The sequence below is a fragment of the Scyliorhinus torazame genome, chromosome 28, assembly GCF_047496885.1.
Source record: "Scyliorhinus torazame isolate Kashiwa2021f chromosome 28, sScyTor2.1, whole genome shotgun sequence".
Classification (NCBI taxonomy): Eukaryota; Metazoa; Chordata; class Chondrichthyes; order Carcharhiniformes; family Scyliorhinidae; genus Scyliorhinus; species Scyliorhinus torazame.
In genome coordinates, this window is record NC_092734.1 from 23,756,922 (window position 1) to 23,772,306 (window position 15,385).

The window sequence follows — 15,385 nt, forward strand, 5'->3', positions numbered from 1 at the left end:
ACTGTGCGGAGTCTGCATGTTCTCCCCGTGTCTGCGTGGGTTTCCTCCGGGTGCTCCAGTTTCCTCCCACAAGTTCTGAAAGACGTGCTATTAGGTAATTTGGACATTCTGAATTGACCCTCAGTGTACCCGAACAGGCGCCGGAATGTGGCGACTAGGGGCTTTTCATAGTAACTTCATTGCAGTGTTAATGTAAGCCTACTTGTGACAATAAAGATTATTAAATTAAATTAAATTAACTTCAGAAGAAGAACTATTCCTCCTCCTCTTCTTCTTTTCTTCTGAAGAGTCATTTTGGACTAAAAACTCTGTTTCTCTTCCCAGATGCTGCCAGACCCGCTGAGATTTTCCAACATTCTGTTTTAGTTTCAGATCTCCGGCATCCACAGTGGCTTACTTCCCCGAAATATAAATGTGCCTGCAGTATTTGTTTTGCTCTGAAAACTAGCCTTGAAATAAAAACCCCCAAACAACGCTGGATTTTCAATTTCGCTTAACTAAAACTATATGAAATGAAATGAAAATCGCTTATTGTCACAAGTAGGCTTCAATGAAGTTACTGTGAAAAGCCCCTAGTCACCACATTCCGGCGCCTGTTCGGGGAGGCTGGTACGGGAATTGAACCGTGCTGCTGGCCTGCCTTGGTCTGCTTTAAAAGCCAGCGATTTAGCCCTGTGCTAAACAGCAACAAATGGAAAAACGTAATGGTGTGAATAGGACTTAGAAGAATTGTATTAGGATGTTCTGTGCAATCTGAAGCAAGTTGGACAGGTGGTCTTAATTTTTTTTAAATTCTGCATTAATCCTTGCAAAATCAGTTGGACAAGATCAGATTAATTATCACTGTACATTTTATTTTAAAACTCTTTCTTTTTCTCTCAGTTTAGGTTGTGATTTTGGCTTTCCAAATTCGTCGCATGAATTGTTTAATATTATCAAAAAGCAATAATTATCTGCACATTTTTAATTTAGCATCAAGCAGATGTGCTGCAATAATTCTGTAGGTTGACATAAATAAAGGTGGCAGAGCCATATTATATATCCGCATATAGGCTCGCTAAACTAAATTAAATGGAGCTGAACTAAACTAAATTGAGCTAAAACAAACAAAACCCTTCTGCATTGCTGACCTTCTTACTCTGCCACAGCTCCACTGCAGCATTCTAAGATAAATTATTCTTGCAGTTGTTCCATCTGGCAGAGAGTTAATTTATTGATTCCCTGTCACGATTATTTGTGTGCTCCATAAAGTGCAAAATCAGATGGTGATTGGGAATACTGCAATTTTAACCCTTTCTCGCACTTTTTTCCTTGTCTCACATTGAGAGAATATGGAATTATTGCCTTCAAAATTCCATGGGGGTGGGGAGGCAGTCGTTGCTGGTTTCCTGATGTAACATTCGCTCTCTCCATCACTGGCGCACAGTGGCTGGGTGTGTGCCATCTACAAGATGCATTGCAGCAACTCGCCAAGGCTCCCTCAACAGCCGCTTCCAAACCCGCAACCTCTACCACCTAGAAGGACAAGGGCAGCAGATGCGTTCCAACATTACCACCTGAAAGTTTCCCTTGCACATCGTTCCGAACCTGGAACTATTAGCGGTGGAGCAAAATCCTGGAACTCCCTCCCTTACAGCACTGTGGATGTACCTACACCACACGGGCTTCCGCTCACCATTACATTCTCAACGCCAAAAATGCTGCTGTGGCCAATGGTGGTGACATCTCGTGAATGAAGGAAAACAAAAGTTTGGTGGAAGATTTTGGCGAAGATCTGAGGGATCAAGATCTTTGCTGTTTTTGACCGTTTTCCAATTGCTTTTTAATGGGAAAACAATTATTCATCCTTTCTGAGCAGTTTGGGGTGGTGCACTCTTTAATCTAAGGGTTCCTAGTCCTTTGGTTTATTCAGGACCCTGTATAATACTGAAGTTCAGAGTCTCCACAAGGACAATTAATTTTTGGTTGATTGGTCCCTTTAGCAAGAAGCCAAGGAGGGCGTGATGAGGGTTGTCGGGTGTGGTAGGGGACTTTGGGTTGAGTGACCCAAGATGAGGTGTTGAAGTTTCTGGCAGTAACAGACAGGCAAACACTTGTGTCTACTGACCCCAAATCAAAGTGGCCTCTCAATGGCCTCATAGACCTGGGTGGGGGAGGCGTCAGTGATGGAGACTACCTTTGGCATTACCAGTCAAGGAATCTGGGACCGGCATTTTTAAATTTGGAATTGGAACAGTTGCAAATAAAAGAACTCCATTAAATAATTGGCATGTTTGAGGCTATGGAGTCCGCACATGACGGGGTCACCTGACCGAAAGAAGATTATGAAGCCGTAGAATTCTTTTGTGCTCAACATATTTATTTACAGTATTAAATCAACCCAACGTTCTGTATCATGCATTGAATAATTGCAGTTAATGGCATGGATGTTGCCTTGACTGGGGAATTTGAGTAGCAAAGGAAGTTTGGATTGCCTGGGCTTGTTTTATTGGAACACACAAATCTGATTGGAGATTTAATAAGTGTATAACATTATGAGGGGTCTAGAGAAAATGAATAAGAAGCTCCCATTCCCCTTGGTGTAGGGGTCCATAACCAGGGGAATAGATTTAGAGTAGGCCTGAGGAGGTTTGGCAGTGATTCGAGGGGTTAACACACAAAACGTGGTGGAGGGAGGTCTTGAAAGTGTGCCTGAAAGGGTGGCCGAGGCAGAAACGCTCAGAAAGTACTTAGGTGTGCACCTGAGGTGCCGTAACCTACACGGCAATGGACTAATAGCAGGAAAGTGGGGTTGGACTGGAGGCTGCCTGATGTAGGCAAGATGGAATGAATGGCTTCCTTCTGTACTGTCGGAATTCTATAATTCTGATAATGTATATTTTAAAAAATAAATTTAGAGTACCCTATTATTATTTTTTCCCAATTAAGGGACAATTTAGCATGAACAATCCACCTAACCTGCACATCTTTGGGTTGTGGGGGCGAAACCCACCCAGACACGGGGAGAATGTGCAAACTCCACACGGACAGTGACCCAGGGCCGGGATTCGAACCCGGGTCCTCAGTGCCATAGGTCTGATAATGTATTCTGCCACAGTGGAAGTGATCATAATCAAGGCTTTAGTAACCCTCTTCTGGCAATTATATTTAGGAGCATTCTTAACGTCAAACAATAACCCAATGCAACACCAAATTTAATCCCTTTGCACAAGTTGTCACGCTCTGTTTGAGTAAATCACAGTTTCTTTCTTTCAACTGCAGTTACGGTCATTCCCTTACTGATGAGTGATTACATCTGCACTCGGAAAATAAACAGTTAAATGACCTACCTGTAGGAAGCAATCTCCACATCGAGAGCCATTTTGACATTCAATAGATTGTGATATTCCCTCAGGTGAAGTGTCAGATCGTGTTTTGTATTTTTCAGCTCGTTTTCTAATTGTTGGATGACATCCTATAAAAAAAACAGCAGTTTTTAAAATTAAAAACAGAAAGAATGGAATTGAATCAAACCGCTTCTTATTACAGTGTTTGGAATTCTTACCTGATATTGGATTGATTCTGAATGCTGTCTGTTCTCCATCTCGTTCAGCTGTTTCTCCAGAGACTCCTTCCTCCCTCTCACTGTCTCCAGCTCCAGCTTCTTGCTCTGCAGTTGTCGATTGTGCTCACTGATCTCCTGCCTTGTGTTCTGTAGAGTTTCCCTGTTTGCTGCTGCTGCATCGTTGAGCTTGGCCACTCTGGATGTGAACCACTCCTCTGCTTGCTGCATGTTCACATCGGAGTGTCCTTCCATCTGAGCTCGAATCTCTCTCAGGGCCCCCGTCAGGTCAGGCTTCAGGAAATCTTTCGCCTCGACGCTAACCTGTGAATCCTGGACCTGAGAGAAGAGGTCAGCCAACTCCTCCTCGTGATTGTTCTTGAGAAACTCAATCTCATCGATGAGAGATTGTGCTTTCCGTTCCAGCTCTAATTTGATCAGATTTGTATTGTCCCTGTCTTTCTGACAGGCCTGAATACTTGCTTCAGTCTCAAGTCGGGTTTGTCTTTCTCCCTCGTATTTTCTCTTCAACCGTTGGAGATCGTCCTCCAGGTGATCGCGGTCCAGGTCAGTTTGCATCTTCTGCCTTTCAGTCTCTTGGATGAGGCTTCGTATCTCTGCCATTTCGGGTTCATAGGCGTTAGCAAGGCCGGACTCGGAGGTTTGCCTTTCTCGCAGGTCTGTGATCTCTGCCTGAAAACTCTTGTTCTGTTGCTCCAGCTGGCGGACCTTGTCGATGAACCCGGCAAAGCGGTCGTTGAGACCCTGCATCAACTCTTTCTCGTTGACACCCACCACTTGCCGATCCCCGTTGAAGACGGCAGAGTGGTACAGCTGCACACTTTCAGATGATCGAGGAGCCGATGTGTTGTAACCCCGAGTCACAGACAGGCTACTGTGCTTGAGGGACGGAGAGGTTCCTCTGGACCAGCCCTGGGGGCGGAAGGCAGTATCCGGGGGCTGAGTCCTGGAGGAATCCGAGTGCAGTTTCCTCGTTGGAAAGGCATCGAGAATATCCCAGCTGTAACTCATCTTGCTGCCGCAGGGCTGTCTGTAACAGTGCAGAGCCTCTTCTTTCACTGAACCTTTTATTGGGAAACCTGCTGCTGACACTGCTGATTTGGTTATTTTACCACTTAAAGGAGAATTTGTGATGCTTGCATTCCTGTTCTGTTTTGCATTTAAAAAGGCAATGCACATTTTATATCGACACTCTGTACATCATACATCATCTCTCTCTAATGTACAGACAGCTGAAAGTAACAAATGGTATCCAGCATTTGGAAAAGTGTTCAGGTAGTAATTACAGTAAAAAACAGGAGTTTCTCCATCACCATTCCTCAGTGTGTCATGTTGGTGAATCTGACTGAATTAACCTCTGTGAGGCTAGAATGAGGGAGATCTTGTGGCACAGTGGGTAGCGTCCCTAGCTCTAATCCAGCAGCTCCAGGTTCAAATCCCACTTCAGGACTTGATGACCGTGGAAGCTACGGTGACAAAACAGGTTGAGCATCAGCCCGTAAATCCTCCCAATACACCTGATGGCAGGCGATAAGAGTGGGAGAGTTTCCTGGTCAAGCCATAGGGCAGAAAGCAATGGCAAACCACTGTAACCATGCACCAATGCGATGGAGGCCCGTGGCTGCCAATGTCCTCTTACACGTGCAGTTCATGGAGGATAAAGATACCAGAACATAGCCATCGAGAGTTAATGATGACTAAAGTCATTAGGAGCCAAGGTAGCACAGAGAATGGTCAGACAGTTTGAGCCCGGCTTTGGGCAGGTCCTTACAGCCCCTCCAAAAAGATGTGGAGATGCCGGCGTTGGACTGGGTTAAAGTCCAGGTTATAGCCAAGTTCCGCACACATGAGTGCGGCCTCAACCGGGACCTGGGATTCATGTCACATTACATTCATCCCCCACCATCTGGCCTGTGAAATCCTACCAACTGTCCTGGCTTGATGCAATTCACACCTCTTTAACCTGGGGTTACCCCATCTCTGGATCTGTAAAGATTTAATCACCTGCTAATGGTCGCATTCCAAGCATTGTTTGGCATCTTTGAATTTGTCTATATATGTGTTTCTGGAACATACCTCTTCATTCACCTGAGGAAGGAGCAGCGCTCCGAAAGCTAGTGACATCGCAACAAACCTCCAAAAAGAGAATTCGAAAAATGGAGTGTGGGATCACTCTGGATTCTGGGTTCTGAGAGAATGGGCGGGATACTCCTGCCCCCCAGCGGAACGCCATTCGCTGGCGGTGGGATTCTCTCTCCCCCCCCCCACCCCACTTGTCAATGGAATTTCCCATTAAAGCCATCCCACGCTGGAAAACCCTCGGGCGGGGCTGTGCTTGTCAGCTGGAAAATAGAATCCCAACGACCAGAGAATTCCAGCCAATGTTTATTCAGGTCTGTCACTTTACGGCTTTCTACAAATTTAGTTCAATGATGCACAAAATTTCATTTACAGAGACGGAAACACTGCTCGAGGACATCGCATTTCACATTCCAAAGATAAAAATGTTTTTACACAGATGGAGCAAAGGCCTCCTGAATTGTCTCTGCCTGGAGCCGAAAAGTGACAAATTTCTGGCAATCTTCAAACTTCTTCACCAAACAGCAATTAAACTCTGACTGACTTCAACATCCATTTAGACCATTTCCTCATGGGCGTTTCTGGAGTGGTCTTCTTAAGGGGGTAGACCAGCTTAGCAGCCGAATGCCACAACCATGCTACACAGGCTACCAATGCTCAATCCCTCAGGAGATCATCCAATGACTGGTCAAAGGCAAGACTGCATTGACTCACAAAGCAGCTTCCTGAGACAGCGTTTCGACGGGCACCTTCCGAGTCATTCCAGGATGTTAATGGATAGAATGTAGAATCTACAGCACAGATCTACAGCATCAACCTAACTGATAGACTTTCTGGTGTGCATCTCGCACTATTACGTAATTTTACATGGGGTAATACATTATTCATTTTGAGAGAAAGGGAGATAAGGATACATAATAATAATCTTATTATAATAATCTTTATTGTCACAAGTAGGCTTACATTAACACTGCAATGAAGTGACTGTGAAAAGCCCCCAGTCGCCACATTCCGGTGCCTGTTCGGGTACACGGAGGGAGAATTCAGAATGTCCAAATTACCTAACAGCACGTCTTTCGGGATTTGCGGGGGGGGGGGGGAAACCGGAGCACCCGGAGTAAACCCACGCACACACGGGGAGAACGTGTAGACTCCACACAGACAGTGACCCAAGCCGGGAATCGAACCTGGTACCCTGGAGCTGTGAGGCAACAGTGCTACCCACTGTGCTACCAACAGGCACATAAATAATGCCAAGAAAATAATGTAAAAAATTAGTTGTAGTGAGTTTCTTGTTTAATTTTGGACAGTGTTTTGGACATCAATGTGTCAGATGTTTGATTATTAACCACTCAATTCATTAAACCAGGTAGAGTGTGATAAGCAATCAGCAGTGCGGGGGAGGCCTCACCCCTTTAAGAGCTCTCCGTATAGAGCAATTCAATCTCCCCTCACTGCATTGATGAGATACTTGCTTTGCTGAGTCATCTGCAGCTCCCGTTCTCCTGCCATCTGCATCTTTTGCAGCAGGAACTGATTTCCTGTGAGTGAGCAGCAGACTTGGTAAACGGCTGCAGTCTGTTTGTCACTCTGCAAGTCTTGGGTGTGTTTGGAGTTCCTATCAATTAAGTAAAATGAGTGCAATCAAATAAAAAGACAAGGGGCGGGATTCTCCCCTACCCGGCGGGGTGGGGGGGTTCCGGCATAATGGAGTGGCGGGAACCACTCCGGCGTCGGGACGCCCCAAAGGTGCGGAAGTCTCCGCACCTTTAGGGGCCAAGCTCTCACATTGAGGGGCTAGGCCCGTGCCAGAGTGGTTTCCACTCCGCCGGCTGGCAGGAAAGGCCTTTGACACCACGCCAGCCTGCGCCGAAAGGTCTTCGACGGGCGACGCATGTGCGGGAGCGTCAGCGGCTGCTGACGTCATCCCCGCGCATGCGCAGGGGAGGGGGTCTCTTCCGCCTCCGCCATAGTGAAGACCATAGCGAAGGCGGAAGAAAAAGAGTGCCCCCACGGCACAGGCCCGCCCACACATCGGTGGGCCCCAATCGCGGGCCCGGCCACCGTGGGGGCATCCCCCAGGGCCAGATCGCCCCGCGCCCCCCCCCCCCCCCCCCAGGACCCCGGAGCCCGCCCGCACCACCTTGTCCCGCCGTTCAAAAGGTGGTTTAATCCACGCCAGCAGGAGAGGGTTGACAGCGGCGGGACTTCGGGCCATTGCGGGCCGGAGAATCGCCGGGGGTGGGCCCGCCGACCGGCGCGGAGCGATTTCCGCCCCTGCCGACCGGCGCGGCGCGATTCCTGCCCCCGCCGAATCTGTGGTGGCGGAGAATTCGGGACACGGCAGGGGCAGGATTCACGCCAGCCCCCGGCGATTCTCCAACCCGGTGGGGGGTTGGAGAATCGCGCCCATGAAGTGAGAAACACATTCTGTTGGTGCAGATTTAATGGCGTTAAGATGCTATACCTTTGCACAACTATAAAGGGCTTGTTTTCTTATTTGGAGATGGTGGGGAGGAAGGGTCAGTGACTGCAGGCTAACACCAAAATATCCGTCAGCGGCATCAGTGCCCACCTCATAGAGGGCCAGCAACAGGACCCACAACCAGTGCAGGAAAAGAATATCATTCCTTTTCCATCTTTCACAAAGGGTCATCCAGACTTGAAACGTTAGCTCCGTTCTCTCTCCACAGAAGCGGTCAGACCTGCTGAGATTATCCAGCATTTTCTGTTTTTGTTTCAGATTCCAGCATCCGCAGTAATTTGCTTTTATCTTCTATCAATTCTGATCACACTGGACACTTGCTGCCTGTTACTGAGTGAGGAGGAGGACACAGTTTGGTGACCTCACTCCCAGCTAGTGCAGACAAGGCACCTACCCACCTGCTGTCCAGTCCTGCAGGAACAGGGAGCCAGCATGGTGAAGGAGCTGCGTCACATGGAGTCCACCTGCAGTGACGGGCGGCTGGACTGATTCAAGAGGAGGCAGGGAACCACTTTCCACATGGTAAGCAATGAAGGATGTGGCTGTTACGGCCGCAATTGGCTCCAAAGTACTATCGTCCACATCTTGATCGAGCATACACGGGGACATGTTAAATAAGCCATTTGGCGTCTTTTGCCAGACAGGTCTTTGATGTTTAAGGTGAACACGTGCAATGAAAGAAAGTGGAGTGTTATAACCTGCCTACTGACGATTGGCTGGGGACTAATGACTATCCCACAATCCTATGGGAGTATGAACTTCCCCAATGAGGGGGGGTGGAGAAACTCCTACTATAAATAAGCTGTCCAGTCCAGGAACCAGGAGGAAGGAGAAGGTAGCAAGGGAAGTTACTGCTACTGTTATGTATATATGGTTATAGTAAATAAACGTTATTATTTTGTATCCTTAAAACTCGCGTGGATTCTTCGTGGCCCTTACAAAACTGGCGACGAAGGTTAAAGTGAATAGCTGTCTACACTGCTGAAGCCACCTCCCTGGATTTTTGTTGGATACAGGCTGGCAGTTGTTTTCTATTACACCATGCCTCTGTACGGACGTTTGGATGTTTTTGATGCTGCGCTGGAAAGCTGGAACCAGTACACACAACGGAGGCGTTACTATTTCCGGGCAAACAATATCACTGAAAACGAGCGCCAGGTGGTCATATTGCTCACCACCTGCGGCCCGCATACGTTTGGGGTGATTAGGAGCCTTACGTACCCAGCTGCGCCGGACACCAAAACGTTTGACGAACTTGTGAATATTGTGGGGCAACACTTTAACCCAACCCCGTCCACGATAGTCCAGCGTTACCGGTTTAATACCGCTGAGAGGACCCCTGGAGAATCCCTTGCCGATTTTCTATCCAGGCTACGCGGGATTGCGGAATACTGTGACTATGGTGAGACCTTGTCAGAAATGTTACGCGACCGTTTGGTTTGCGGTATTAACAATGCGGCCACCCAGAGAAAGTTGTTAGCGGAGCCAACATTGACTTTTCAACAGGCAATACAAATAGTCTTGTCCCGAGAGAGCGCAGAGCGAGGAGTACAGGAGCTACAGGGAATGGAAGTGCATGCCTTGGGGCGCAACCCTTTCCGCCCAAAAACGTCCCCCCGCACTCCTGCGGTACCTTGGGCAAGGCAACGACCAGACCGACGCCAGTGGCCATCTGACATTCCTCCCCGAAGGGAGCCTTCTCCAGAGCCAATGGATGAGGAGCCATGTCCGTGTCAGACTTGTAGGTGCCGACCCCGTCGGGGACGGCGGTCCTGGGGACGCCAGAGGCGCCGTTGTTCCGACCGAAACTGGGACCAGCCCAGGGGCCGTAACTGGGACCAGCCCAGAGGCCGTACCTTCCATGTGGATGAACCTGCGGCGACCACTCCTGAGGACGTGGAGACGAAGGACGACTGCCTGCAGCTGCATTGTGTGGCAGCTCCCCGTGTGGCCCCCATTAAGGTGACAGTACGGGTCAATGGCCACCCGCTGGAGATGGAGTTGGATACTGGCGCAGCGGTCTCCGTGATCGCCCAGAGGACATTCGACCGCATCAAGCAGGGTATACAGACCCTTACATTAACTGACTCACAGGCCAGGTTGGCCACCTACACGGGGGAACCACTGGACATTGCAGGAATTACAATGACCCCTGTTGTCTATGGACGCCAGGAGGAGCGTTTCCCACTTATCGTAGTGCGTGGCCATGGGCCCAGCCTGTTGGGTCGGGACTGGTTGCGCCACTTGCGGTTGCAATGGCAGCACATCCTCCAAACAGTTTCTGGAGGGTTGACTGAGGTGCTAGGACAATACCCAGAGGTATTCCAGCCTGGTTTGGGGAAAATAAAAGGGGCCGTAGCCCGTATCCAAGTTGAACCAGGAGCCACGCCGCGCTATTTCCGGGCGCGCCCCGTGCCTTACGCTTTGCTCGAGAAGGTAGAAGGGGAGCTCACTCGTTTGGAGAGTTTGGGTATTATCAGGCCCGTCCGTTTTGCTGACTGGGCAGCACCAATTGTACCAGTAATGAAGCCAGATGCCACAGTTCGCTTGTGTGGCGACTATAAACTTACAGTGAATACAGTTTCCCGACTCGACCGATACCCAATGCCTCGCATAGAGGATCTCTACGCGAAACTTGCAGGCGGACTCTCATTCACAAAATTAGATATGAGTCACGCCTACCTGCAGTTGGAGCTGGACCCTGCCTCCCGACCATATGTAACAATTAACACACACCGGGGCCTGTATGAATATACACGGTTGCCCTTTGGAGTATCCTCTGCCTGCGGAATTTTTCAATGTGTTATGGAGGGCATTTTGAGAGGTTTACCACGTGTGGCTGTCTACCTAGATGACGTGTTGATTACAGGGACGTCGGAGCAAGAGCATTTGGAAAATCTGGAGGCTGTCCTTAAACGCCTTTCGGAGGCTGGAGTCCGTTTACGTCACACAAAGTGCGTATTTCAGGCAAAAGAAGTAGTCTACCTAGGTTATCGGGTGGACCGCGAGGGTCTGCACCCCGTCGCAGAGAAGGTGCGTGCAATTCAACATGCCCCCACCCCGACTGACACTTCGCATCTTCGTTCTTTTCTCGGTCTCGTAAATTATTACGGGAAGTTCCTCCCCAATCTGGCAACTACGCTGGCCCCCTTACACCTGCTGCTAAAGAAAATTCACACCTGGGTTTGGGGTCAGCCGCAAGAAACCGCTTTCCGGCGGGTAAATTGTCGTCGTCTGGGTTACTAACCCACTATGATCCGGGAAAGCCATTGCTCGTCACATGTGATGCATCCCCTTATGGTATTGGGGCTGTCCTGTCCCACAAGATGGAGAACGGGGCCGAGCGACCGATAGCTCTCGCCTCCCGCACATTGTCTGCAGCGGAGAAAAAGTACGCGCAGATCGAGAAGGAGGGCCTGGCAGTGGTTTTCGCGGTGAAACGCTTCCACCAGTATGTGTACGGCCGCCAGTTCACTATCGTGACTGATCATAAGCCCCTGCTGGGACTCTTCAGAGAGGATAAGCCAATACCGCCCATTGCTTCTGCACGGATCCAGCGCTGGGCTTTGTTGCTTGCTGCATATGAGTATTCTCTGGAGCACAAACCAGGTACGCAGATAGCAAATGCCGACGCACTGAGCCGATTGCCTTTATCAACCGGCCCCATGTCGACCCCCACGACCGGTGAGGTGGTCGCAACCCTAAATTTTATGGACACCTTGCCTGTCACGGCATCACAGGTCCGTGAGTGGACCCAGACGGAGCCAGTCCTGTCAAAGGTTCGGCACATAGTCCTGTGTGGTGGGCAGCATAGACAGCTCCCAGGTGAGTTGCGGGCATTTTCCTCCAAGCTGTCAGAGTTCAGCATGGAAGACGGCATCCTCTTGTGGGGGACGCGTGTGATTGTCCCGGAAAAAGTCCAGGAGCTGATATTATCAGACTTGCACAATGGGCATCCGGGCGTGACCAAGATGAAAATGTTGGCCCGGAGTTATGTCTGGTGGCCAGGCCTCGACACCGACATTGAGAAGGTGGCCCAAAACTGCTCCATTTGCCAGGAGCATCAGAAGCTTCCGCCGGCCGCGCCCCTACATCACTGGGAATGGCCAGGGCGGCCTTGGGCACGCTTACATGCAGATTTCGCAGGCCCTTTTCAAGGATCCATGTTCCTTCTACTAATTGACGCCCAGTCCAAATGGCTGGAGGTGCATAAGATGCAGGGGACAACGTCCTGCGCAACAATTGAAAAAATGCGTTTATCATTTAGCACGCATGGCCTCCCCGAGGTGCTGGTCACGGATAATGGCACTCCATTCACGAGTGAGGAGTTTGCTAGGTTTACAAAGACGAACGGCATCCGCCATATCCGCACTGCCCCTTACCACCCGGCTTCAAATGGGTTGGCAGAGCGTGCAGTGCAAACATTCAAAAGAGGCCTAAAGAAGCAGTCTTCCGGATCAATGGACACGAGACTGGCTCGGTTTTTGTTTACGTACAGGACCACCCCCCATGCAGTGACTGGGGTAGCTCCCGCAGAACTCCTAATGGGCCGGAGACTTCGCACCCGCCTTAGTATGGTCTTCCCGGACATTGGCGCAAAAGTACGCCGCACACAAGAACGGCAGGGACCGGGATTGTCTCGGCATCGTCCGATTCGGCAGTTTGCGCCCGGTGACCCAGTATTCGTGCGGAATTTTGCTGGTGGTGCCCAATGGGTTCCTGGTGTAATCTTTCGCCAAACGGGCCCTATATCGTACCAAGTGCAAGCCCAGGGTCGTCTCCAGCGAAAACATGTAGACCACGTCCGGTCCAGAAGATCATCCCCGCAAAAGATTCCCCGCCCCCGGAGCTCAGTTCAACAGCGGCAAAGACCAGAAACAAGGGAAGGTAGTCCTCCAAATCTTCCACTGGTGCCTCACTCGAAGCCTGCGCAGGTCGTGACGGGACCGAATGGGGATAGAGACGCTGACATGACGGAGGCAGCAGACTCTGACTCCGAGATGGAGACACAGGATGAATCAGAGGGGGAATCCTCGGGTCCACAGGCCGTGGATGTACAACCGCGCCGTTCATCACGGAAGCGCCGGTCTCCGTCTCGTTATACACCACCTGATCCAGCGCCGCGTGCAAATGGCGTCCGGCCTGCGGCCAAACGAGTTCGACGCCTTCCTTCGCCAGGGCCTACGGTGGATTCCTTGGACTTTGGGGGGGAGGGATGTTATAACCTGCCTACTGACGATTGGCTGGGGACTAATGACTATCCCACAATCCTATGGGAGTATGAACTTCCCCAATGAGGGGGGCGGAGAAACTCCTACTATAAATAAGCTGGCCAGTCCAGGAACCAGGAGGAAGGAGAAGGTAGCAAGGGAAGTCACTGCTACTGTTATGTATATATGGTTATAGTAAGTAAACGTTATTATTTTGTATCCTTAAAACTCGTGCTGGATTCTTCGGGGCCCTTACAAAATGGAGCAAGGAAAATACAGAAAAGCTCCTGCTTCTTGTGAAAGGGGGTCCAAGAACCCATGATGCTTTGCAAAGTCCAACACCCTATCCACACAGTATGAGGCAAATAAAACCACGGGCATGGCCTCCAGTGCTTTTGGGGCATGGGTCAAGATGGTGGACAAAACCTATCAAAGAAAGAGAAGGATGATTTCCATCATCATGGGCAGCTGCCTCACACACCTGGACATCCCTGTTCTTTGTGTGTTTTTATTCAGTGTTTGAACCTTGAAAACAGAACATAATAAGTGTTGGATGCATTTTTAGGCATATTGGGTCACATAGAAATAAATGCATTCATGTGGCAAAGTGGGCCTTCCTTGGCTATATCAGGAAGCTCTGCTTTGCTGAAATGTAGCTCCCCTGGGAATTAACTCATGGTGAGTTTACAGGGAATGTAATCCATTTCCTGTGCTGTTAGGCCAGGCTAAGAATGATCTTGCCTTCCCATGTTCCCCAAGGCTGGTTGGGGCGGGGGCTCGATGATTTGACCAGAGCATGGATTGGAAAATAGGGATTATAGGAGGGAGCACAGGACCATGGAATCTCTCTGCATTTCCTCCTAGAGGGTCAATGCCAGCTTGCCTGGTTAGGTGTTTATGATTTAGGTGTGTCTCTTGTTGCTGTGCCAGGACAGACAGGTAGTCAGAAAGATAGGTCGCTTTTCTCCAACTTACCTCCTAACCCACATCGACTGGGACAACAGGCATTTGAAATGTTGTGACGTGCATCTCAGAACCCTTTGCGAATACCAGCACTTCTGAGACCTTCACTGTTATTTAGGTTGACACAGCAAAGTCCTTTTCGCCATCTCTCTATAACTGCCTGCGGTGACTGGCCCTTTAAGGGCGACACAGGGTCACCTGGTCAGGGCGACCAATTGGGACTCAGAGTAGGGAAGCACCCCAGAGGGTGGTTTCCTCTTGTGCCAAAGACATAGAGGGAGCAAGCTGTGGCCATTCAGCTACTGGACAATTCTTATTAATAAAATCCTTTTTGTGTTCACTAATGGAAGTCTGTGAAAGTGCATCTTTACTGACTTTAGGGGAGTTCCATGCAATTCAGAAAGAAATGATGCACGAGAGCAAAAGCCATTGACCCTGAAGGAAAGTCATCATGTTAAGTATGTTCTGTGGGACAATGTTTGTCTTTATTACCACTGGAGCTACCTCCAACATCTACAAAGGTTCATTTCTCTTTCCAACAGATTACTTTGTCACCAAAGGAAAATGTCTGGAAATGTGGAAATGAGACGCAGTCTTTGTAAACTATTGCGTACCTCTGGGGTCTCCATTAAAAATGTTTGCTCTAGGAATGTCAACAGTATGAAGGGAGTAATACACACATTGACAACATCCTTAAGGCGACCATTTCAAACTGAGGAAGGACTCAATACAGTCAGTGAATAGATTTATGACAATTCAGTATGCATAGAGGCTCAGTCCATAGGCAGGTTATGCCTCACCAAGAGGGATCTGACTCTGCTGATTGGAATAGTGTGCAGTCGCTGTCCAGTCCTGATAGTATTCGGATCCCAGACCAGACCCCAACATTTGCTCGGATACTGGACAGTAACCGTAATATTTTTTCATTTGCAAAACTGTGCGGAAAGGATACTTCGCTCCAGGAGTGACTCCACGCACAAACAGGGATAGGGTACATTAAAGCAAACTTTATTATTAACACAGTTTTAAACTAACTTTAACAGCACAGAAAATATAGCTTACAATTACCAGTTAAACAATGAAATG

General features: G+C 49.2%; 1 protein-coding gene across 1 annotated transcript in view; it reads right to left on the reverse strand.

Moving 5' to 3' along the window:
• LOC140403436 (uncharacterized) overlaps positions 1–15,385 on the reverse strand; it is a 97,096-nt gene that overhangs the window by 11,230 nt on the left and 70,481 nt on the right. The window contains exons 6-9 of the mRNA XM_072491348.1: positions 8,521–8,756; positions 7,097–7,259; positions 3,545–4,762; positions 3,330–3,454 (exon numbers count right to left, since the gene is read on the reverse strand). Of these exons, the coding sequence (XP_072347449.1) occupies positions 3,330–3,454; positions 3,545–4,762; positions 7,097–7,259; positions 8,521–8,756 (1,742 nt within the window). The remainder of the gene's footprint in view (positions 1–3,329; positions 3,455–3,544; positions 4,763–7,096; positions 7,260–8,520; positions 8,757–15,385) is intronic.